This window comes from Dromaius novaehollandiae, chromosome 8 (assembly GCF_036370855.1).
Source record: "Dromaius novaehollandiae isolate bDroNov1 chromosome 8, bDroNov1.hap1, whole genome shotgun sequence".
NCBI classification, from domain to species: domain Eukaryota; kingdom Metazoa; phylum Chordata; class Aves; order Casuariiformes; family Dromaiidae; genus Dromaius; species Dromaius novaehollandiae.
The window spans coordinates 35296214-35321124 of NC_088105.1; the positions used below are offsets into that span (position 1 = coordinate 35296214).

Consider the following 24911-nt stretch of genomic DNA (forward strand, 5'->3'; position numbering starts at 1 on the left):
ACAACGGTGGCTTCAGGCTACTTTCACACTTTCTTGATCTACCCTACGTACTGTTTGAGATTCCAGACTGCTGTTGATTGTATAGTCCACAGTGCCCAAAAATGGCTTAGGAAGTAATCAAGCTTTGGGCATGTCCTCATTTACTAGCAGACATGACATGTCTGAGAAACAAGAAGAGTCCCTAGGGGCAAGTCTGCTGGCTTCAAGGCAGATTAGCATTGTGGAAGATATCCCAATGCAATTTTATATTCAGTCTTAGTAAGCACGTAACCCATACCAAAGGCAAGCCGTCCTCCAGTGCACTAGAGCTCTCTCAAGTAAACTATAAGCTGCTCAAGGCACTGAGCATGGTGTTCTCACACATGGTGTTTCACACAGCCTGATGCTCACCATGAACATTTAATTGAACAGATCAAATGACCAAACACAGACATATTCAAAATTCCTTTCTTCTGGACGGTATGCAGCACATACCACACGCACTTTCCCTCTCCTCTTCTGTCACTCTTTCTTTCACCTTCAAACCCCTTGTCTGTATTGCAGGGGACAGCTTCCTGTTGCAAGCTTTGGAAAACCACCACCGGAAAGGATTACAAACACGACTGCAATTTTGGTTCTGCTTTTGGGCATCTGACTGACAAACATTAAATGCAGAAAAACTTTTTTAGGATGTTAAAATAAATGACTAACAGTGAACTTTGATCAGTGTTGTCTAAAATATTCCTTAGGGTGTGGAGAAAGGAGATTTTTGCTTGTATTTATGGTAGTCTAGGTCATGCTTCAGTCAGTTACCAAGAAACTGGAACAGGAGCTGACTCATCAACACAGATACGAGCCCGCTCACAGCCACATAATTCAAGAAATTCAATTAGAAGGGATTTTTTTTTTTTTTTTTATCAGCAGTAAAAATAAGATGAGTGTTCACCAAAGTAATTGCAAAACTCTCCTGGTATGTGGACTACCCTTACGTTTTCCAGGTGAATATTTTGCTCTTTGTTTTCATGGTTAACAGGTATGAACTATTTGACTTTTATCTCTATTGCCTGTAAAACTGGCAGGCAAAGCTAGTTAACTTCGGGGAATTTCCAGGTTCTAATGCACACTCTGCCAAAAGCTCCTTCCTTTTAAACAAGACATTTTATTTTCAGATCTAAGATCCTTCCTGTAAACTAATAAAACAGTGATGACACTAACCCACCTGCCACCTAAGGGTGCAACTCTTGATTAAGCAAACACGTTTCTCCTTGAAACAGGCTTTGTAAATAGAAAGCTTTATAAAAGAGTTAAGATTAAAATGTTTGTATAGCTTTTGCCACGTTTGTAGGACATTAAACACTTATCTTACCCTGCATTTATGAGATAAATATAACTAGCAGTTTAGGTTAAATTTATCACGTTTTCCTATAATCCAGGAACCCAATTCTGAGTGAATCTCCTGTTCTGGTGTTAAAACCACAGACAAGGACAGGTATGAGGTACCAAGGTCAAGATGTAAATAATTTCCATTAATTTTAGTATCCTATTTTGAAACAACAAATCCACAAAAACCTAGCACAGCAGGAGTATCTCTTTCTGTGCATCTGTCCTGCATTATAAGTGTATTTCATGTTAGTTTACTGCTGTGTCATTGCTAAACCTCTGTCCTCTACTGCACGCACAGACAACATAGGTCAGACCAGTTACTCTTTATGCACAGATTCTGGGAAATTTAGGTGCCACATTCAAGTTATCAGTTGCTATTAAAGACATGGAGAGGAAAAAAAAAATCAGAAATGAAAGTCTTCCCCTCCCTCTCAACTGGATGTTACTCAGGAATATGTCAGGGACATTCAGATAACGTGATGACTGTATAATTTTCTAAAGGCTAAGAATACACATTTGGCTATGGCTTTCTGAGCACAAGTATGTATCAAAAACCAGTAAGTAAAAATAAATTAAAAAATTAAAGTGTGTCAACATCATTGTATTAGCCATTGCTTTCTATTATGTTTCATCCTTCCTCGCTGGACAATGGTATAACTGTCTTTGAAGTGTAATAGTTTGGACAGAAATGTAAAAGAAAACTGAGCTGCAAAAAGCATCAATGCCAACAATGAGCGCACTGCAATACCAATCAGAGTATTTCTGACTGTTATAGTTAAAGTGAGGAAGAAGAGAGAAATTCCTCTCTCCAATTTTTAATGAGAGTGAGGGAAATGTATCCGTAATATTTATTTCATATTTACCTTGTTTCCAGAAAATCCAACAAACTCCAGTAATTTCAAAATTCGTGCAGGAAACATGGACAATGTCTATAGAAGGAAACGCAACAGTTATGCAGTAACAGTTTCCACCTCCCAGCTGCAGGTTGTCTGATACAACTTTTCCAAATGCAAGAAATAGTCAATAAAAATCACCAAAAACCTCTTTATATGCCGGAGGATTTCCTGGGTAAATGTATATAACTGCTATATTTTACATATGATTTAAGCAGAAGTATCAGCATCTCTCTCCACAAGTCCCTGCATAGAAATACGTTCTACACAGTGCATGCTCAGTAACTCCAGCACTTCTGGGAAGTTTCAGAAATACTGGGTGCACACCACACAGTACATGTTTGCTCCACGTGTGCAGTAAATCCAACATTTGGGCCTGTGCCAGACTCTCACATACAGTAAGGCAAGCACTTCCTGAAAGAACTAGTTCTACTGTATATATGTATATGTGCAGCACTGGAGTTCAATAGGTACAATCAGACTGTAGGATCCCCAGACTTCCAACATAAGTATATGATCGTACTCTGCAGTCATGCCTGTGATTCATGTATAAAGTAAGGTCCCAAATATAAAACTAACAGCAACTCAAAATTATGTTGTTTACTGCATTTTGCAGAGTTGTACTTATTCCTACTTACACATAGCACCCTTGGATGCAAGCTGTCAGGTCCCAGAGACTTGTATGTATCCTTTTTGTACAGACGGTCCCTAACTCAACCTTGCTCTGCTTTCGGTGGTTTGCCATTTGCTTGGTTGTTGCTGAATGCCATAAAAGCCTGGGGGTTAACTTTACCCTAGAAGACCAAGGCAAAGAAGGCCCAGAGTACCTCAGCCTTTTGTATATTATTTGTAACCTGCCACCCCATTCAGCAGCAAACCTACATCTTCCTGGTACTTCCACCTGCTACTAACACACCTACAAAAGTCTTGTTATTCTTGACATTTCTTCCCAGTTTGAGCTCCAGCAGGGTTTTTGCCTTCCTACCTGCATCTCTGAATGCCCAAGTAATATTTCTATATTCCTCTTTGGGAACACACCCACTTTTTCATCTCTCATATACTTCTTTTTTGCATTTGAGCTCTCTCAGTAGCTCACTGTTTAACAAGGTTATTTCTTGTTAAGCCTGCTCCTTTTCCTGCATAAGGGGATGGACCACTCTTTTGCTTTGCGGAGGTCTCAGAAAATCTCCTAGCACTTCTGAGCAACATTGTCCTCTAGAGCAAACTCTAATGGGATGCAGTTCCCTGAGCAAGTTGAAATCTCCTCTTCTGCAGTTCAGGGTCTTTATATTGCTACTTACCTTCCTTATATCCCTTAAAATCATAAACTCCACAATCTTATGGTCACTGCAGCCAAGCACGCTGTTGATGGTCACGTCTCCAAACACATTTTCCTTATTTATGAGCAGTAGGTCCAGAAACACACCACTTGTGGATGGCACATCCAACAACTGCATTAAGAAGTTGTCCTCAATACCTTCCAGATGCCGTCCAAACTGCTTGTGCATAGCTGTGTTGCTTTCCCAGCAAATACCAGGGTAGGTGAAAGCTCTCATGAGAACAGGGCCTGCAGACCCAAGTTGTCTAAAGAAGGCTTTGTCCACCTCTTCTCCCTGCTCAGTTGCACATACCTACCACAAGGTCTCCTTTGATGGCAGTCCGTCTGATTTCCACCCAAAGGCAATCTGCAGACCTGTCAGACCTACAGACCCGTGGAAGCCTCCCCCATTGCTCTGTTCCACATACACTTTCACTTTGTCACCTGTGTCTTTGTTTGACTCCAGGCTTTGGACACCACCCCCTATTAAAGCTAATTTAAAGTCTGAGTCACTAGGTTAGCCAGCCTATGCGCAAAGATGTCCTTGCCCCTTTTCAAAAAGTGACTCCCATTTCTCCTCAGTATTCCACAGTCTTCAAAGAGCCGAAATCATGGAAGTGAAACTAAAACTTCATGGAAGCCAAAATCCTGCCAGTGAAACTAGCCACACAGCAGGGTGCTGGTCTGCACGATATGTCTGTTTCTGATTGCGCCCTCCCTTTGACTAGCAGGAATAAGGGGAAAAAAAACAGCCTAAGTACCTGTCCTCTTGAATTTGGAGTCCAGATTTCTGTAGTCCCGCTTGATCTTTTCCAGGTCATGTTTTGTAGTGTCACTGGTGTTCACACAGAAGAGGAAAAGGGGAAGCAGTCTGTGCACTTGAAAAACCTTGACAGTCTCTCCATAGCACCCTGGATCTTGGCTCCAGGCAAGCAGCAAACTTGCTGAGACTCAATGGCAGGTCAGCAGAAGGGAGTCACCCATTACTAACACTAGATGCTGCTATTTCCTTCTCCTGCTGGTTTTGACTGGTTGAGCAGGAATTGTTTGCCCAGTTGTCTTTTCCAGCAGAACTAGAACTCTTTTGTCCTCCCCTTCTATTGCCAGGATGCTGTATGCTGTTCTTTATCTGAATTTTGCCACACATGGGCTATCTTCTGGTTGAGATGAGTCACAAGCTTCCAGACTGCTTGTTCCGTGAGTCACTGTCCTCCTCCTGTTTGACCTTGCTTCTGGTCATCCTATTCTGTCCGCAGCCGGCGACCTCAGCTCTCGCCCCTGCAGCATTACTGCTAGCATCCTATCAATTTCCTCCTCACCCTTCCTGATGAAGCATAATCTGATGACCTCCTTCCTACAGTTCCTTCCTTCACCCACCTGCTCAATGACAGCTCTGGGCACACATGCTACAGGTGAGGTTCACATCCTTCTCAGCCCCAGGAAAGAGCACCAGGCACTTTCTGCAGCCCCTTGCCTGAACAGCCATGTCTCCTCTCAAGAACTCTAGGTCACTGCCTCTGACACGCTAGGAACCGTCCTTTTAGCTGCTACAAAAGACCGTGTCCTGTGTCACGTCACCACCATTTCACCAACAGCTTCCCTATCAGAACACAAGCAACGACAGCGAACAGCGGCCAGAACAGCATCCCAGGCCCCCTACGTGCACCCTGCCCTGCCAACTGCCAAGTTCCCGTTTGCAGCCCCCAGCTTCTCCCTAAGTGGCAGTTAAAAGGCAAATGGAAGCCAGGCACAGGCACCTGCTGCTCCCGAGAGAGGCTTCCCCCAGGGCACCAGTCCCTTCTTGCAAGACTACCCCCACCCCAACACCTCCCAGCACTGGTCACCTGGCTACTGAACACTGTTGCTGTCCTTACAGCAAATGGAAGCTGGGCACAGACACTCAGCTATACTGTCAAAGAGCATGCCCTTAGCCCATGCCAGATGACATAATTTCTCAGTTCTTAGCTGCTCCATGAGGATGTGCAAGTGGGGCTGCACACACACAGAGCTGCATCTAAAGTGTATTACTGTCCGACGTTGTTAGACAAAAGACTTGCATCCTGCAAGCATCAGCACACATACCTAATTTTAACCATATGATTAGTTTTCACTGACGTCAGTAGAACTTCTCAGGTATTTAAGTTAGTAACATTTTCAGGAGTTTGCAGGACTTCATCTCAAGTGAAGAACTGCTGGTACATACCAGATTAAATGCTCCAACTCCAAGCTTTACACCTCCCTCAAAATGAAGGTGGTTCTCGCCTTTGACGTAATGCGGAGACTGTATGAGACTGTCCAGCTCCCTGAAAACACAACAGACTGTGTTACAACATAGGTGAATAAAACGGTTAATTCTAATTACAATTCAGTAAGAAAGTAACCCAATTACCTTGAACTATACAGTACTTCAAAAAAGGTCAATTTTTTATCTCACCCAGGTCAACAACACCTACAACATTTTGGGGGGTTAATCAACAAACCATTTCATTACCATCAATAGAAAAATATGGAGTTCTGGAGGTGAATTTCTGTCAAACACAGTCAATTTACAACCACATTTCTGCCTGAAAATGTTTTAAGAACGGCAGTTGGGAGCAACACCAACCTTTAGTACTGACAGGCAGTGCAGAAGGGAGCAGAGGATTTTGTAACTTTTAAATTACTAGATTTCATTTGAGTGTCACTAATCCCTGGACGAATTATTCCTTTTTCGTGCATGTTCATTCAAAAGAAGAACATTTTGTTACAGATAGAAAAATACAATTGTAAGAAATATTTTAAAATGGAACAGATGTGATAACTGAAAAATACTTTTCATTTATTTTTCTAACTTTCCTAAATCCCAAGTTTGTAGCATCCCTTTACTTCCCTACATAATCTGACTGGATTTGAAACTGTCTTGTCTCCAAGCTTGCATTAGCTATGTGTCTTTTACACTACTGTTTTAGCTTATTTCATCAATTACTGGGGCAGGGGGAAAACCAAACAAACATTGTTTTAAGAGCAGCCCTGTGATTGTGTTTAGGCTGTCATGTTTTTATCTGCTGGTTGCTGCCAACAGATATAAAATTATTTATTGTAACTGCAGTTGCAATAATGGACCTGCATTCAGAGCTACCTTCACCCCACACAAACATGGACACTGTCATCTTTCCCTCTTTCAGCATATTTCTGGAGAACCCAGTCTAGATGCTGTTCTGTCTGGTACACATGTGACCTTTTGTGGCTGTTCCAAATTTAAAACCTAAATAAAAAGAAATATGATGACCTAAAATTAAACAGAGTGTCATGCATATTTAGCTTTCACCTTTTTAAATTATTCATATAGTCTGTACTGCTGTATAAATTTCCTCATACTTTTGCTGACAACAAGCAAATGTTTCATTCTGAATTATTTTATTTAATTCCATCTTTTTATAGTGTATGGTATTTTTTTCTCCCTGAAAAAGAGTTTTAAAAATTGTATATTTGCAACTTTTACCCCTGCTGTCTTTGCCAAGGAGGCTGTTGTTGCAGATTACCAAACTCTGTTGGAGGCAGTAGAGGAAGAAAAGATGGCTTTTTATGCCAGAAACTATGGCGTGAAAAATACTTAAAGCAAATAAAGTCTCCATTCTATATTTCATTAAGTTTTCCCTGTAACCTGCTGCACCACTCGCTCACCAAAACTACAAACAATATTTCATGACACGTCAAACACACAGTACAAAAATCCTAACTATCAATCTCACATACGAACTTTCCCTTTGTCAAGTATATGTTTTCGTACTATGCAAGTTGATATTTATACTTCTTCAAAATGAAACCACATAACAGCTACTAGATTGATAAGACTTTGTCTTTACAAATACTAGAGCTGCTGTTAATTTACTGAGGCACAATCAAGCGCATTACCCATGGTCTACTTTGCAATGTACCTTTTTACAATTTACTACTGTACTTCAAAACATTTTGCACATGCTGAAAGTAGCTCTATACAACTTTCTGAATGAAAAGAGATCTGCTTAAGCAGATGCTTTAGGCTTCTAGACTCTAAGGGATGGGCGTAGCACGAGCTCAGATAAGCAGCTTTGCTTATCATCTTCAATGGCATGCACCTTCTCTTTAGATCTGTCATGCTTAACCAGGTTAGAGGTCCAGCTAGCCCAGTATTTCACTCAGTGGCAGATGCTTGGGAAAGCATCCTCTAGGAATTGACTGCTCTGGAACTTCATGATGTGGAGAGACTGCATCTGTTCTAATATGGTAACTAGCCCCAGTAAATCTGTTTCCTCTGAATTTGTTTGGTTGTTGTTTGAAGCCATTTACACTTTTTAATTACAAGTTCTTCACTTCATTGTCTCTTAAATTTATTTTGGTTTCATGCATTTATTATTGAATTATTTGTGCTTCAGCTACTGGGTTTGAAGGTTCCAAAGGCAAAGCTGCAGTCTGAACCATACAGAAGTGCCATTTCAAATGTCTGATGACCTGCGAGTCATCCAAATTCTGCTGTGAGACAAAATGAACATTACACCATTTAGAATAGTTTCATTTGTTGATATAATGTTAATGATATTGTATTTAAAGTAGGCAAACCTTAGGAGTGAGCAGGGGTAGGGTCCACTATCTTTTTTTCCATTCACTGTACATCTAACGCAAAGTTACAATCTGAACCAAACACAGTATCACTGTCCTTTCTTGTGCAAAGAAGAAATTAATTAATACAACAGTAATTAATTTGTGAATTATAGAATTCCACCAGCAGCACTTTTTTATTGGAAGAGTATATTTAACCATACCATCACACTGACTCACCTGTACGTTTGGTAACTGTTTCTGACTTTGATGCCTCCTTTTATGAAGCTAACCATATTTTCGTCCTATTAGAAATGAAACACATTAGCAATACGAATTCGTGAGCATTATGAAGGGTTTTTGTTTTCTGGAGATGAACACGTCTTGAACACAATCATCACGAGATAGACGGTATAAGTCTCTAAGAAACGATACATGGATTTAGGATTTCTTTTCTAATTAAAATATTTTTACTGTCTTCAGACATACTCACTTCATTTTGATGCCTTCTGTGATTAGTTTTTCCTCTACGGGCCTCTGATGGCATCCTACAATGACCTCTGGGCCATCAGAGTTTGCATTAATGGCCACAGGAACAAAGCTAATGAATGGTATATGCACTTGCAGCTGTTTAAAAAAAATCGCTTTCTGTCAATTGTCCTTCAGCACAGTTAAAGTCTGAATGTTTCCTGGCTCAGCACCAGATATAAATAACTACCTACCCTGAAGAGTCTACAGAATATAGTTTCACATACTAAAAAGGAAGCAAAGTAAGCAAAGTAATGCAGGCTATGCTCTTTCTGACCCAAATATTCAAGCATATATGAGATCCATGCTAGTATAGTAACACATCACATTACAAGCTATAACAAACTGAGAACTTGTAGGAAAATATATCTGCAAGACCTTCAGTTTATAGCTGCATCTCAGAGAGATTTTGTCAGCCTCATAACTTTCTGGTAAGGGTTTCTTGCCTCATTCATCACATCTAATCTGTCGTTCTGATCGGTTTTGATACTTGCTGTTACTTAGGATAGAAATACCACATGTGTTTTAGCAGACGATTTTTCTGCGATAATTTTTTGAGAGGCTCTATCAAATGTTGTGGAGAGAAAACAGAACAGATAAGACGAGCATCTGGCTGTTACATTGTTACCATTAGGAAAACAGGCTCCAATTGTTCTCATCAATGTGTAAACAAAGAGACAGAAACTGCCCCAAAGAGCCTTCTTGTTTTCCCTTAAGTCAGGAAGATAATTCAATCCCATCAAAGTAACAGAAAAGGAAGTTTAGAAGAAACTGAACTGTGAACTAGTACAGGAGCCTACTGGCCTGAACCACAGGGCAGCACTTCACCCCTGAGGCCTGCAACACCACCACTGCCCTGTCTTTGAAGGTCATCCATAACCATCCCAATAAATAATCCCAACCACATGTAAGCAAAACCACCACAGAAAGATGTGACCCTCTTTTCCTTTGTTCAGGAGAAAAAAAAATCAGTTTCTTGTTAGCAAATGCAGGTGTGTCTGTGGCAGGAGGAAGCGGGATTGTGGCATACCTAACCATATCTAAAGGCCTGGTGATATTTTCCTTTGAATAGAAAATGGGGAGAAGAAAGAAGATGTTTTCAAAAATGGAATATTTACTTCAGTTTCAGACTAAAAATTCAGAATATTCATTGTTACCAAAACCAGGAATAACCAACAGGAGAATACTCCAGATCCTGAAAAATCCTGAGACTAACTTCTGTGTGTTTTCAACAAGGTTTAGTCATTTACATTAAGCAGCAAAACTAACCCACTTCAGTAGCTGTTGGAACCAAGTGCCTTTGTTTAATTTTTAAAACCCGTTCATGAAAAATTAAACACAGAAGAGAAGAGGAAGCATACACACAGGCATCCTGAATGCAGAAGAGGACAAGAAATTATTCTCTTACTCTAAATGTCCCATGTATCTATAAATGTTTTCTAAAAAAAATAAAGATAATTGAGAAAACAGCACTTAAAACCAAAAGACCCTGCAATAAATAATCCCTTCTTAGAGCCACCTTGGACAAGTTCTGAAAAATATTGCTGCCACAGCTTAAGATATCACCGCAACTGTCCCCAGTGCAGAGCAGCAGAAACAGCCATTTCAATCAAAGTCCAGCATCTTCTGGCAGAGGCACCATTATCAGCACTCTAAAAGCCTTCAGAGGTCACTATTTCTGCTGCTGGCCTTGCTCTGAAGCAACAGGTCCCAGCAGAGGGGCATAGCTGAGGAAGCTGACTTAGTTCATAGATTATCACAACCACTTATCAGAGCCCATCTGGCAGCTCCCGAAAATAATAAAAATACCACCTGCACTTCCTTCTCTATCAGCATCTTCGAGCCAAGAAGCACAAGCCCCTTCATGAATGTGACTTTTATTATCTCCTCCCCATAGATGAAGAGGCCTGCTGTCACATAGCAAGTACAGCCAAATCAAGAAGAAAAATCAGTTATTCCAATTATCATTAACAGCTTAAATTGCAAGCTGGAGCCCAAGTAACTATTGCTGATGATAATTCCTAAAGCAAATCAAACTTCCGTGTTCCAGACGGACAAAATACAAAGGAGACGGAGCGTTCCCCCTCTTCTAAAGGCAGGCAGCACTGTCTAGTGAAATTCATGTGTGGAGCCTAATGGCAAGGCAGACTATAATACGTGCTCGGAACAAAGAAGTGAGAAAGCAGTCTTGGGAAAGTAAACATCAGTCTGACTGAAACAAGATCTCCCTTGCATTCCAGCACAGCAAAGCTACAATGACCATCTCTTTTTTTATCTGATATCCCAGCACACAATATTTGTGGTGATATGTCACACATCCAAAGGGACTGGTGAAGGACATCATGAGGTATTCAGTGCTACATGTATTGAGATAAGCATTTTTAGATAATCCAGAGGAATAACAATGCAGCAGATAATTCAGAAAAATTCCAAATTTAATTCAAATGAAAGAGTTTAAATCCTTTAAACTAGGGTCTTTTAGCATTTTATTAATTTTAATAAAGGAAAACAGTATGTGGACACTCTGCTACTTATTTTCTAAAGAACCACATAAGAATCTGTACCTGCAGGAATGTGAGTGCTGCTCTCTGAAGTAAACATTCAGCATAGCAAATTTCTGCATGGATTTCCTCTAGCATCACACACAGGGAGAAAGAAAAAACAAATTCAATCAGACAAAAACTAATTAAAAACATATTTTGACCATTTATATAGGAATAAGCTCTCAAATCAAAGACTGAGGAAATTCTTTTCCAAACTGGCTGCTGTGTTCATTTCTAGGCTACTGAAGTAGCCCAACAAGTAACGACACGTGGTTATAGGACCTTCCTAGAAATTTCCCTGGTGCCTTCCGGGAATTCTTGGATCTAGAACCTCTCTAGGCAATTTCCCACTTCTTTCTAGAGATTTCCTCACCTAGAAATTTTTGGAAATACCAAGTCAACAAGGAGCAAAACCTCTCATTTTTGAAGTGGTGACACAGCAATTTGCCGAAAGAGCAAACCAGCCATGTTGGAAACGCCAGGTCAGCAGTTCTGTCAGTGACCCGGCAACTTGCAAAAACATGCTGGGTCACCAATTCTATACAATTCCAATTCCAGGGAAAAAGAGGAAAGCATTAAAAGCACGTCAGAGGTAGTGTTACCTTCAGTAAAATGTTCAAGGCTTTGTCTATGCACAAGGTTGTTGAAGGAATCAGCTACTGTAGATTTCTTCCTAAACCTACAGAAAAAGTCAGTTTGGTCATTCTCACAAGAAGCACAACCAAAAGAGAACCCTACCTTTCAGCTGGCCATCCATACAGGCATTAACGTTTCTCTACTGTTAACAAACCCTGTTATCCCGCCATCTATGCAAACCTGAGCATCTTCCATATAGAATTTGGCCAACATGGATATCCTGGGATCTGTCTTTTTTCCCCCACAGAAAAATGCCTTGATGGTGGAAGGAGATAAGCAGGCTTTTTGATTCATTTTGTATAGGTGTGCAGAGAAGCAGGAACGTGGCTGGCTCAGAAAGACAGCCGGCTACAGCACCATCGTCACCAAATTACACTCTTCGTAATCTAAATTTTCCTACAATTCCTATGAAATTACATGTCCTCTTTTAATCCATACATCCTTCAGAACTTTTCCCTGAAGGGACTATGTGGACTGAATTTCCCCACACTTACTTTTGACAGGTGGCTTGAGCTTCTTTCATTGTGTTTCCTGCATTCAGGATATCCTGAGGATCAAACGTCATCATAGCTTGCATTTCCAATATGGTGGCGTAAGTGAGTGCATGATACATGCTGTCTTTAGTTCTGCAGGAAAACACAAGATGCTGAAGCATAGCTGATTTGATTTCATTATTACTTTTAAAAAACAAATACAAATCCAAAGCCAGCACCATATTAGTCTGATGGGAACTAGGTCTAAATGAACTAGAAATCAAACACAAAGGACATGCAAGAGGTTAACACAATCAAGAAATGCTAACAGATTCCTATTTGTACAGCAAACTATGTCTACGGCTCCAGAGTCAATAACTGCTAAAATATTTCAATTCTGAGTTGAAGACAGGTATTTATCGTACATAACAAAAAGCACAGGAATTAACCACATAGATAACTATTCAGGGACAAAAGAATCATTGTTTTGTTAATGAATTATCTAATGAACACTATATCATGTGACAAGAATTCAGACATTATTCTGCTATTTTGGGACAGTTACTCAGGACAGAATCAAGGAGATTAGTAATACAATGCTACAACAGTGGCCAAAGTAGAGCCTTCCTCATACAGGTCTTCCTATCAAAATTGTTTCAGTCTCAGCCAAAGACTACAGCTTTTTCTTCCTCTTCCCTTCTGACAATCTCCCACCCCAATCTGTCCAACTTAAATATTCTTCTGTGGGACTTCAGATGGGGTCTCTTTTAAATAAAGCCAAAAACTTTGGCAAGGATTCAGGGAAAACAAGCAACTCCTATCTGCAACCACTGCAAGACCTCTCTTCCGGCAGGAAGAGGGTTTATAGATTGCACACATTGACAGCATTCTCCCAGCACCCGTGGAGGTTATAATCACAAATGAATCAAAATATCTTCCAGCCTAGGAGATCCAGTAAGAAAGACTTGAGAAACAAGCTAAAGCGAAATCTGGGATGTATTCCTGCCACAGAAACTCTCTGTGGATCTTGCATTTAATTCACCCCTGACAAACAGCATGATTTAGAAAAATATTGGTGAAGAGTAACAACTTTTATTTTAATTGTTCACACTTTTGGAAGGTATCGGTTAGTTCTATATAGCATTGAATATTCAAATATGTTTGCAATAAAACAAGGATATCCTTTCAACAAAATCTCCACCCTCGATATACCCATTCTTTATACTTCACGTTTGTTTTTCAAGATGAGCCACTTCCTTTTCTTTTCCTTTCAAAGAGAAAGTGGCTTTGTTTAAAGGGAAAAAGCCAAACTTTAAAGCCACCTCAGTCCATTTACTTTTGCTCCCTGAGAATACATGTGCCTCCCCAGATTTTGATACCTGGACTGAACTGAAGGATAATTTTAAGGCTAACTTTTAAGACAGTCCTAAGTTAAACAGTGATCCAATAACTTGCTCTGATGAACTGAATCCTTTTAAGTTTTCCAAGAATTCATACACTATTACACATTAATTCCGTTGCTCGATGGAGTGAGGGAAACGCCCCTAAGTATCCTCAGGAGCCCCTGATGTTTGGTTAATGTTTTTCAGAGCCAAAAAATAACCTTTGCTACACCTAAAGTGTAGCCTATCACCCTATCAGTGATACTGAGCAACTAAATCACCAAAGAAAAAACAAAGTGATGATATGATGCAGACTTTGTATGTTCTTTTGTATATTTTGTATATTCTTTGTATATTTCTTGAGATCTAGATATTAGAGCTTTATTCTCTATCTCCATGTGCTTCCCCTTGCTCTTTTACTGCTCTCAATTGCACACTCATCCATCTTCTTGGCTAGAACAGTGCCCAGAGAAAGTCCCTCCATCCTACCGAATGACCTCACTTTTGCTTTTGTTCTGCAAGGGCAAGCATATTTCACCACACAATGAAGACAGTTACTATTTCAACTGAGTATTTCCATTAAAACCTTAATAACCTCATTAATTTTTTAAAAAAAATCAGAATGCACACAATAGCATCTAATATTGTAGTTTGGACCTATTTTGAAAATTCCAGTGGTGATAAACTGGTACCACAGAACTCCAGTACTCTGATAATGGTTCCATAAGTAACTAACAGAGAGGTAATATAACCTCCCCACACCTACCTGCAATACTCATTCATACATCCAAGGACTGAAATTACCTTTTCAGACATCTTGCTACCAAAATTAACATATCACCAAATCCTCCAGGTACTTTTGCAAGACTATTCCCAGAATAAAGTCAACTGCCCTATGTTTGTCATTCTCAGGTGTATAAACCTGCAAGCAGCAACACAGATGTGTTGCATCTCAGCCGGTGATCCAGATTACGTCATGAATTTATCTTTGTTATTTACCATTCTCCCAAATGGTTTGTCATCAGCAAACTATCAGGTAATTATTTCATGCTTTCCTTCAGAATGTTGATTAAATTAAACAACATTCGTCTTGAGGAGGGAAAGAGGAAACCTCACCAAAAATGACTCTTTGAATGATGAAACTATGTTTGCAATTACCTGAGAGCTAAAAATCTACTCAGCTTTTAATTCCTTTACTGTATGCATCTTGGGGTTGAGGAAGAAGACGAGATTTTCCCTGCCTCAGTAACTGGGCAGTCTCACAGTGTTGTTCATTGCCACAGTTAACAGGATACATATTGAAAATCACTGTTGTGTTTGTTGATTGAATTTAAAGAATTTACTGGAGTTCTTAGACTTCATATGAATATGCCATATAAGAGATTAAATTAATTAAACTTAGCGCTGAAACCACGAGAGTTGGAAGCCACTGCTGTGTGATGAATATAAATAAGAAAGAGAAAACTGACTCTAAAAGCTAAAAGGTAGATGCAGGAAAAAAAAGTTATGTTACACGAAGCAAAAAAAAGCCAGATTAAAATATTTATGAAACTACATCTCTTCTTTACGGAGGATATGTTTTTCTAACAGGAAAAAAGAGCTTTACTTCAACATAAGTCTAGACATCATCCCTGGATATTTATTTTTAAGCTGCTAGGAAAGATCTGCTGGTTTTAACTCTCATACATTGCCAAAATCTGCTCTCAGTTACACATGGTGCAAATCAGCTGGAGATTGAGAGTGGAAGCCAAATGAGAGTAATTTAGTGAATCTGCAATAATGTAATACAAAGCAGAGTATGTCCTACAACGTAAGTGGAAGAGCTGCAAAATCTAAGATGAGAAATTCTTTACAAGTGTGTAAAAACCGAGAAGTATTTTTTTAAACAAAGATAGCATGTTTATGGACTGTGAAAACCAATTTCAAATCTCAGCACGCTAAAAGGCAACAGTGAGGAACTGATGATTCCCAAAGAAAATACTCAATATTACCACACGTACCTACTTTACAACCCTTGTCATTCCCTAAGGAGATAGAGTGTGTCTATAATGGATATCATCTGTAGTGAAACTTAGCTTCCTGTTTCTGCATTACACTCACAAAGATCAAAATTCTGTCACTGCCAACGGCCAACAGGAATAGGGGCCTCCTCTTAACAACAGGCTAACACGAAAAATCAGTTTCAAAATGGTTTTGCAATGTGGAATACGTTCGTATTCCAGGTGCAAAGACAGAATGTCAGCCCACGTAATGAATTCTGCAGGGCCTAACAAAAGCAGAATGAAAACCACATGCAATAGAATAAAAATGGATTTACAGAAAAAAAAACACACAGCCTCACTAGCTTTTGCAGCGCTTTGGAAACTGCCTCCAACACAGTATCTCCCTATATTTTGCTAAGTCCCGAGTAAGTGTTTCCATATGGGCACAGGGGCTTTACTACCAGAATTTAATAGAATGCAGTTATTCTTCTCACCATTTTTATGATATCTTCTGATGATACATAAACACAAAACATAACTCTGCTCTGAATAAAACCAGTAATAGGAATACATCTCAGACCACAATTTATCAAGAATAACTTTTACAGAGTACACTTAAATGGGTAATCTACAGATTTCAGTACCAAAGGCTGAGTTACATACCTTGGTAAAGCAGATATCTAGTATTTACTACAGTCACCCCTGATGTATAACAAATATACACTAAGTCCCTTTTGGTGGCTCCTGCCGTAGCAGTCCTATCTTGAGGAGGACATGGAAAGAGGAGGGGAAGGAGATGCACAACACTGATGGCTACTTGCATATAATGTATCCGAGTGAGGTGAGTAAAAGAATAATCAGGCAGAAAGGCAGCTGTTGCAACCTGCTACTCTTGCTACTTTTCAGGATATCTGAGGCCTAATCCAGGTATGTGCGAATGCAGACACTATGAGCCATAATATTTACAGAAAAGCATTTGCATGGGTTTTCACTGAACTTCTGCATGTGAGAAACCAGAGTTCAGATTACGTGACCCATCAGAGTACTGATAACCCTAGGCACTTCTGAACAAATGCAGTCAAGGATAAAGGAAATGGCAAATCGAAGTGGTAAAATATATAACCTGCACTGCCTATGAATTATACTCACTTGATATTCCAGTGACCTGAAAGATGGCATGATATTATTTGCTGATGGCTCAAAAATAAATGAAGCAAACTGGGGGAAGAGATGGAAAATAACAATAGACTTACAAGCCAAGAGCACAGGTAACTTCAGGACAAGGTACAAAAATAACAGAAACTGGAAAGAGCCGAAACTTTTAGAAGTTATTTTATGACGTCGCTACCTGCAGCTTGTCCACTCATGTAATTTAATTATGAAACAGGGTACATGACCACAACACTAAATTGTAAGGTAAGTTGTCAGAATACTTCTGAAAGTAGCTATCTATTTATCTATCAAACAAACAAAATAAAAAACAGGCCACAAAGCAAAGTTATAATATGAATTCAAACCTATAGTAACATGCCCCAAACCTAACATTCATGATCAGTTGCCAGTTTACACACAATACCACAAACTCTCCCTGTATGCAGGAAATACATGAAAAGAGGAAAAAGAAAAGTCACAAGATAGATTTTTTTCTTTTGGGAGTAAGAATCTCACATATTATTCTACAGTTAAAGCATTATTTCTTTGGACAGCAATTCAGCACTTTCTACAGTGACCTCTGATCAATCATGTTATTTACTTACTCAAGTGTAAAGTCCTTCTTCTGTCTTCTCAAAAACTTAGCATATTATTTACTACCCCTTTCTGAACCAAAACTATACAGTCTAATGACTACTGACAGAGTACTAGCTGTCTAGTCCATTCTCATGAAAGATGGAGAAGCAAAGAAAAATAAATACAGGAAAGCTAGTAAAAGTAGTCAACTTACTTTGCTTGTAAGGAAGCCAAAGCATCTGAGAACTTGTTGCTAAGAAATAGATCCAGAGCTGCCATACATTCATGCAGTGCCATGTTGAGGTCTGACGTAGGTGACCTGCCAGGAGAGAGAATAAACTCAGCACATCTGTTCTCCTTCCACTGGTACAATACTACTACATTTGAATTTGTCACCTTCACTGCGAGCCTTATTCCCATGTGAATAATCTGCTATTTCATCTCTAATGTTTGCAAAAGATGAAAGTCTCTTCCATTTCAGATACAGTGGTTTTTTTAAACCAAACCTTTACACTGCAGCATGTGGAAAGTAATTCAAGTTTTCTCCTTTCTGAAAGAGAAGCATGTGCTGTAAGTATTTGCACATGTGGAAGTTACCATGGGGGAACGTGATAATTTGATGAGCTCAGGTAGCAGGAACACAGAAGCACTGGGTGACAGTGACAGCACACACCCTGACTGTGTGTAACTCTGACCCAGACAATAAGCTAGTTGCATTATCATTATGCTGTCGCTTTCTTAAGGGTGAAATGTTTCCATACTACATCAGATTACTATACCCATTGCTACTGGAACAGCTGCTTCGCTTCAGTTCATATTCAGTATGGTTCCTGACTAATAAACTACTACGGTCTTGCAAGTTGGTTAAAATTTCGCCCTGTGCGTTCTCCTGGGAACATACTTTCCCTAAAAAGTGCTGCTGCATCTCGGAGTCTGAAGATTATCTCAGTGGCTTACTCTGTGTTTTCCTCCTGTACAACACTCAGATGTCAGCCTGACTTTTCCTGAGGGTTCTCAGCTGGTCTCTTGGTTACTGGCAATTGGATAATACAGACCAGCTGAAAAAACGTGGCCCAAGTTCATCACCATCAGAATTGCTGTATAAAAGTCCAGAGGAAAAAACAATCAGACTTTGCACTAAGTTATGATAACCTGGCCAATTTCAAGACAGGTGAAACAGAGGCATCTTGCATCTAATGACAGAAGAACTATATTGCATTAATATGTGGTATAGGAGTCTGTACCAAAAAAAAAAAAAAAACCCAAAACCCTCATCAGTTTCCTGACTCCAACAGCCCTAACTGATGTGAACTGTCTTCTGACTTGGAAACTGTGTTACTTCCTTAAAAAAAATGGCAAAACACATAGCTTGCTGAAAAGAAAGAAGAAAAAAAGAAAGCAAAATCCTGTTATCACCTTAATGAAAATAGGGGAGCACAGAACAAACTGATAGTACCAATAATAACCACAGACTTCAGCATAGTGTTCTGGGTTTGTTTTTAAGAATAATTACTAAGAAAAAAAACCAAAAAGAGACTACAAAGAAAAAAGAGTATAATTATATTCTATATATGAAAATCAGGATTATAAATTACTTGAGAGAATCATTTTACAATAGTGTTCATAGTAGCTGTTGTCATCATGCTTCAGATGCACTGCAAATAGCCCTGCTCCCAAGAGCCTCCCAAGTGCTTTGCAAACATTGATTAACCAAGCCTTGGCATACACGTGAGCACCCCGTCTCATACAATATGCAGTATCATGTCTGCCTAACTCTTGGAAGCTACTCTGAGCCTTACTTACCATAATAATTAAAACTTTGCCAATTAAGAACCATAATACATGCAAACAGTATCTGCCTTTTTTATACCCGCATCCCTGAACCAAACTGCGTATTTAACACTGTAATAAACACACTTTCATCTGTCTTAAAGTCTTTAGACATTGTTAGTAACATTTTATATTTTTTTTTTAATTCATCTCCATGCAGGAGAATTAATAAATAAATACAGTGAACCTTTTCAAAATATTCCCTTTTAAAACAGAAAGATGATTAAAAAAAAAAACACTGCTGAAGTTCAAAGCACAGATATGTTAATCATTTGGCATCTTGTCTGGAATAACGAACATAGTGCCATCCCCAGCAGCAGCAGCAATAATGTAAGTAGCATGCTTCTCTAATGCTCTAAGGAAACCAGACATTTGATGTGGTTTCCCAGTAAAGAACTTAAGACCTGAACTAAGATATACACCTTACATAAATACTGCAAATCATCATTTATCGCTATTAACAATAGGGCAAAAAGAAATACTTTTATCTAGAGAATGCGAAGCATTTTAGCAAACTGATTAGTCATGCTTCAGTGGGTTGCAGCTTCTCTCCTATATAACTCTTTAGATCAGAACTGCCTCTAATCCAAACAGAAAACACCGTGCGTGGGTACTTACCTTTCCGGTAAGTCTCTCGTGTTTTCTGACATAGTCATTTGTATGCCCAGTCAGCATTTAAGCAAGAACATGCAGCAGCGGCAGGCACTCAGCGCTGCTTAGCCAGCTGTGAGTGACGGTCACACGGCCAGCGCCAGCGCAGGGCAGGGCAGAGCCTGCCCGCCTGCCTCCCTGCCCACCCGCCCAGGATACTGCACTCTCGGATTGGCCATTATGGAGGTTGTGATAATACTTCTGAGCCTCGGGAGTTCGGTTATCGTGGGCTGCGAGTGAGGGATTTGGCAGCCATTGCATGATACATTAAGTTCATGTATCACTGAATCTCACTAATCTGGAGGGTGTCAGTCGCTGCCAGTGTATCTTTGATCTACGAGCTATCACAGCCCTGCAAAAACTAGCGACGGCGTCAGCTGTCTTTCATCCTGCACAAACAAGGCAGAAGTCAAATATCCCTGTAATTACAGATCTGAAACAAAAATTACTGCGTGCGGTACTGAACCACATCAGAAACCCAGGAACAAGAACAGCGAGTCGAATTAGACTGGTTGAAATGGAGGAGAACTGAGGCATTAACTGCTGTGAGCGTGAAAAGCGAAGAAGTAAGACAAGAAAGGATTTCTTCTCACCAAGCATTCTCCGCAAAGCAGGAATCCACAAGCCAAACTGCTGCTGCTTGGTGGTTCCTATAAAGTTGGGAGGTAGGGAGATTTTACACGTTCTTTGTAAAAATCCCTCTTTAATTCCAGACAAAAATGAGATGGGGTGGCATATACAATTTACATCAATGGAGTGAGCTCATCTGCCTGATTTTGCCAAAATAAAATAGCGCACACTCACAAATTGCCCTGCTGGCGGATCAGCCGTGCCGTTGCTATACATAAGGGCAGCCACAAGCAGCAGAAGCAATCTCTCTGTTACAACAGCTGCACTCTAGAAGTTGCTCAGTTAGGATCTAAGTTAGTTTCTCCAAAGGGTTATAGTCTAATGTTAAAAATTATACCCATCTTTTATCCTACACGCAGTCCTATTTGTTGGGTTACGCAAAGCAGTACCAGCAATGGAGACATCAACTGCTGAAGGAGGACCCAAAAACGATGAACAAGGGAAGATCCTCTGAAGACATTAACATACCAGATTAAACCTTTTGCTGGTTTTGTGGTGTCATGCATAGCTATAATAATTCAGAAGTTCAGAACAGCAGTATGTGCTTGTGCTTCTGGTAAATGCTTGACTTGGCAGATTTCAGGTAAAAATTACATGCTTAGACACCCTTCACCCCACCCACATTCATTCGTTCGTTCTCTCTCTCCCTTTTTTTTTTTTTCTTTTTTAAACCAAAGCCAACAAATCTAAGCAGTAAAGGTCAGGAATATTTTCAAGTTCAGGCTTGGTTTTAGCAGCTTTTCTTTCCTTTTCGCCTTCTGGCGGCAGGTCTCACAAGGACAAGCATATGGTTCTCATTGTGATTTTAGTACTTACGAAATCGTCGTTCCCTGCCCTGGAGACCACAACTGGGGGTGCTTCACAAATCGGAATTACAGTATATCCTATGGCTTAACATAACGACGTGATCTCGGTACCCCATTGCAGCCCCACTGCCTCCGGTCAGAAGCACAATTACTTAGGACATCCTAGGCAACGTTCTTCTTGCTTAAACATCAAATCCTTTCTATGCCAACAGCAATACTGAAAACCACAAATAAGCCCTCAGGAAAGTATACGATAAATTAATTTTTTAAATATTAATGAAAAGTAAAGCATTTTCAGGAGTATAGAATCATGATTTTTTCATGGTCAAAAATGAAGAGGGTTTTTTTGCAGGATGGGAATTACCATATTTCTGCATAGGTCTTCTTTGTTTCACTGTGTGCATGATGACTGGTTTCTTACTGTATGGTTGCTTTCATGTGCTGAAGAGCACACATGCTTACATAGAATGTCACTGGTTTTATGGATCTCTTTAATAAGAAAAAAGATCTCAAACCTTGTATTCTACAAAATGCTAAACTGCTGACTCATTTGACCTCAGTAACTATCAGGACTTTGCAAAAAAAGTTAAGTCCAAAATTGGGGCCCACAAACCTTTACAACACCTTTAATATTAATTCAACAGCTCCTTCAATATCGTGAAACACTGAAAGCAAGTTAAATCAGTTCATACCCTAAAATATGGGGACATTTCTCTGACAAATCTACATTATCTGCACAAGGCAATTTGGGCAGTATGCATAGATAACTTAATTTGGAGGAGCACAGTAAAATACAAATAGTCGAGCACAACTGGGGTAGTAGTACCTCGTGAGAAACCACCACAGAGAAGCCCAAATGCTGGTGAGTCGGGAACTGACTCTCTTCTCTCCACTATCAGGGCAGAATCAGCATCTCAGAGCAGGGAGTAATAGAGGCATACGATGTTTTTACAAGTGCCGCCCAGTCACAATCACGTAAAGCAAGTGAGAGGCAAGATCAGAGAAAAGCATCTAATGGAAAGATTATTTTCCAGGCCCAAAGAAACTTCACAGCGTAACCTCTGTAATCATACTAGGGATCATACTATTTTAGGAGCTTGACCAGCATTAGCACAATTGGGTCCAATCATAACTGGCCCTGTTTTAATGCTATTCACAAACATCAGCAAAGTTGCTCTAGTGAATACCAACTGGCACAGTTGTCTTCTGCTGCTGAGTCGTTCCACCAGAATATACTACTTACGCAACACACTACTCCTCCTAGTTCTGTATCGCCTGCAAACTTGCTGAGGGTGCATTCAATCCCATCGTCCAGGTCATTAATGAAGAGGTTAAACATTGTTGTCCCCAGCATCGACCCCTGGGGGACACCAGGAGTGAGTGGCTCCAGCTGGACTTTGTGCCACTGATGACAACCCTGTGAGCCCAGCAGTTCAGTCGGCTTTCAGTCCACCTCCCTGTCCACTTATCTAGCATGCACTTCATCAGCCTCTCTACGAGAATGTCATGGGAGACAGTGTCAGGCCACCAAATGCAGTAAGTACTGTCACTGGCACCAAAGCACCTTCCTCACTGCGTGTTTTCAAAAATATCACCACTGAACACAGATATTACTTCCGTTGCCATAATGCTGGACAATCACAGACAGGTTATGAGGTATCAGATAATTAAGGTTATTTTCGTTTGCCTTTTCAAATGTGTCAAGTCCTTTTAAAACAAATTACTACTTTAAGCAACAATCTTCTGAACTTAAGACTGAAAAAAAATCACTATATTTAAAGAAAACAGAAAGCGTTTTTGGGAAAAATTCTTTTTCTATTTTGCAAACGTTTCCAAAGCTGTATGAGATCAGAAATAAATTCATATGAACACCTATCTCATTAGATGAAAAGGAGAACCAGTAAGCAGTTCTCACAATAATTTACTAACGCTCAGTTTTCAAACAATACAGAAACTTCTTCATATTCAAAAGCAAAGAAATTGATAGCAGAAAATCAGTTCTAACGTATCCCCTCCTGTTTCATGTGCCAAGCTAGCAAGACCTCAGAATAATTTCCATTTATCTTTTTGTTCTTCAATACATTTGCAGCCTGTCACTAAGGCTCCTAGGTGCTGTAGAAATGTCATTACTTCTGGTAATAATAAAGCAATAGCAAAGGTTTCTGTATCCATGTTCCCCAAATATTCAGTATGGGAATACAAAAGTGTTGCAATTCTGGAATTCCGGAGATCTTAGTCAATATTTCAAGATTGTACATGGATTTTGGCAGGCTTTATTTTTGAGGCTAACTCTGCTCTGAAACTACCACAGCTGTTGATGCCTTGACAACGTCGAAGGTCTTTTGTTAAAAAAATATTCACGCTTTGGCCCTTATGTTTCAGGGAAGGGTCACAGGACAATGGGATGTGACAAAGCAGTCAAGTGAATGGAACAAAGTTCAAAGAACGAGCAGACTTATGTTCTGCCTTGGTTCCACCACTGTTTAACTTGCACCAAGCAGGATCTAAGTGCGCTATGCTGACAGTTCTCATCCTGTATTTGAATTGGCAAACAACGCAATAAATCAATTTGGATAGATTTGTTCAGGTAGATAAAAAGTGTTTGTGTCATTTTTGCATTTCCTTTTCAGTAAGCAACAGAGTTTTAGTGGCATGACCACTCATACAAGTGCACCAGAAGTGCAGAACTGCAGCATTTAGTGGGTGATTATTCCCAGTTATTAGAAACGTCTGCATCAAACAGAAGGAAAAAATGCAATTTAATCTGACCAATTACAAATTATCAACCCAAGCATCCTAGAATTGCGCTAATCTACTGGAACGTACAAACAAAAAATTAAACACAGTTAAAAGAAAACAAATATATTCAGCATTACAGGACTTCACACACGCTGCAATTAAGAAGCTAAGCTTGTTGAGTAAATTTTCATGGTAAATCAGTCTGTATTAATGCTTAAGTTTTAACAGTTCCTTTTCAATTCAAATGCTCAACAACCTTTATCATTTTGAAACAGAGGTTTGTTTCATACGATGCTTTTATTTATTTATTTATTTTTAATAAAGTCTTAAGGTCAACACTTGCATAGCCCTACAATATCCATATGCTCTTTTCTCAAAGTCCTCTAACTTCTCACATTTTTACTACCTCTGGTCAAACCTACACTTTCGTCATAGCTATTTTCAATGTTTAAAGGTCTAATCCTGTTTACCTTAAAACTAATGCGAAATCAACAAGAGCTGGATGAGGCCACTGTCCTGCAGTGGAGTTGAGCACATTCAGGTACAAACTTAAAAAACAAAAAACAAAAAAAAAAATTAGGCAAAATGCAAGTTCAGGTTTACCAAGTTCATCATAAAAACAAAAGCCCAAATCATTGAGCCTTATTTTTTAAGGAGCACAAGATCAAGCCAGAGGACTGTACCATTTCTGAAGTGAGATGCAGTGAGAATGCAGAGAATGCTGTTATGGACTTTTCGCATTTGTCTGGATTCTCCATTACCTAGTAATAATTATCTGAATCAAGATTGATTAGTAATTCACAAAACGGTTACCTACACATCCTACCACAGCATTTTGTAATGTCTGATTTTG

At 39.6% G+C, this 24911-nt stretch overlaps 1 protein-coding gene across 8 annotated transcripts in view; it reads right to left on the reverse strand.

Moving 5' to 3' along the window:
• TTC39A (tetratricopeptide repeat domain 39A) overlaps positions 1–24911 on the reverse strand; it is a 49223-nt gene that overhangs the window by 21242 nt on the left and 3070 nt on the right. For 2 of the 8 annotated variants that reach the window (XM_026105645.2, XM_026105658.2), the window contains exons 2-8: positions 17617–17721; positions 12332–12463; positions 11804–11880; positions 11223–11290; positions 8371–8435; positions 5777–5876; positions 2226–2291 (exon numbers count right to left, since the gene is read on the reverse strand). In XM_026105645.2, the coding sequence (XP_025961430.1) occupies positions 2226–2291; positions 5777–5876; positions 8371–8435; positions 11223–11290; positions 11804–11880; positions 12332–12463; positions 17617–17721 (613 nt within the window). Of the gene's footprint in view, positions 1–2225; positions 2292–5776; positions 5877–8370; positions 8436–11222; positions 11291–11803; positions 11881–12331; positions 12464–13632; positions 13686–17616; positions 17722–17999; positions 18019–18997; positions 19041–19850; positions 19987–20981; positions 21035–24528; positions 24549–24911 lie in introns of those variants that run through there. The other 6 variants (XM_026105665.2, XM_064516193.1, XM_026105650.2 and 3 more) reach the window with 6 other exon arrangements.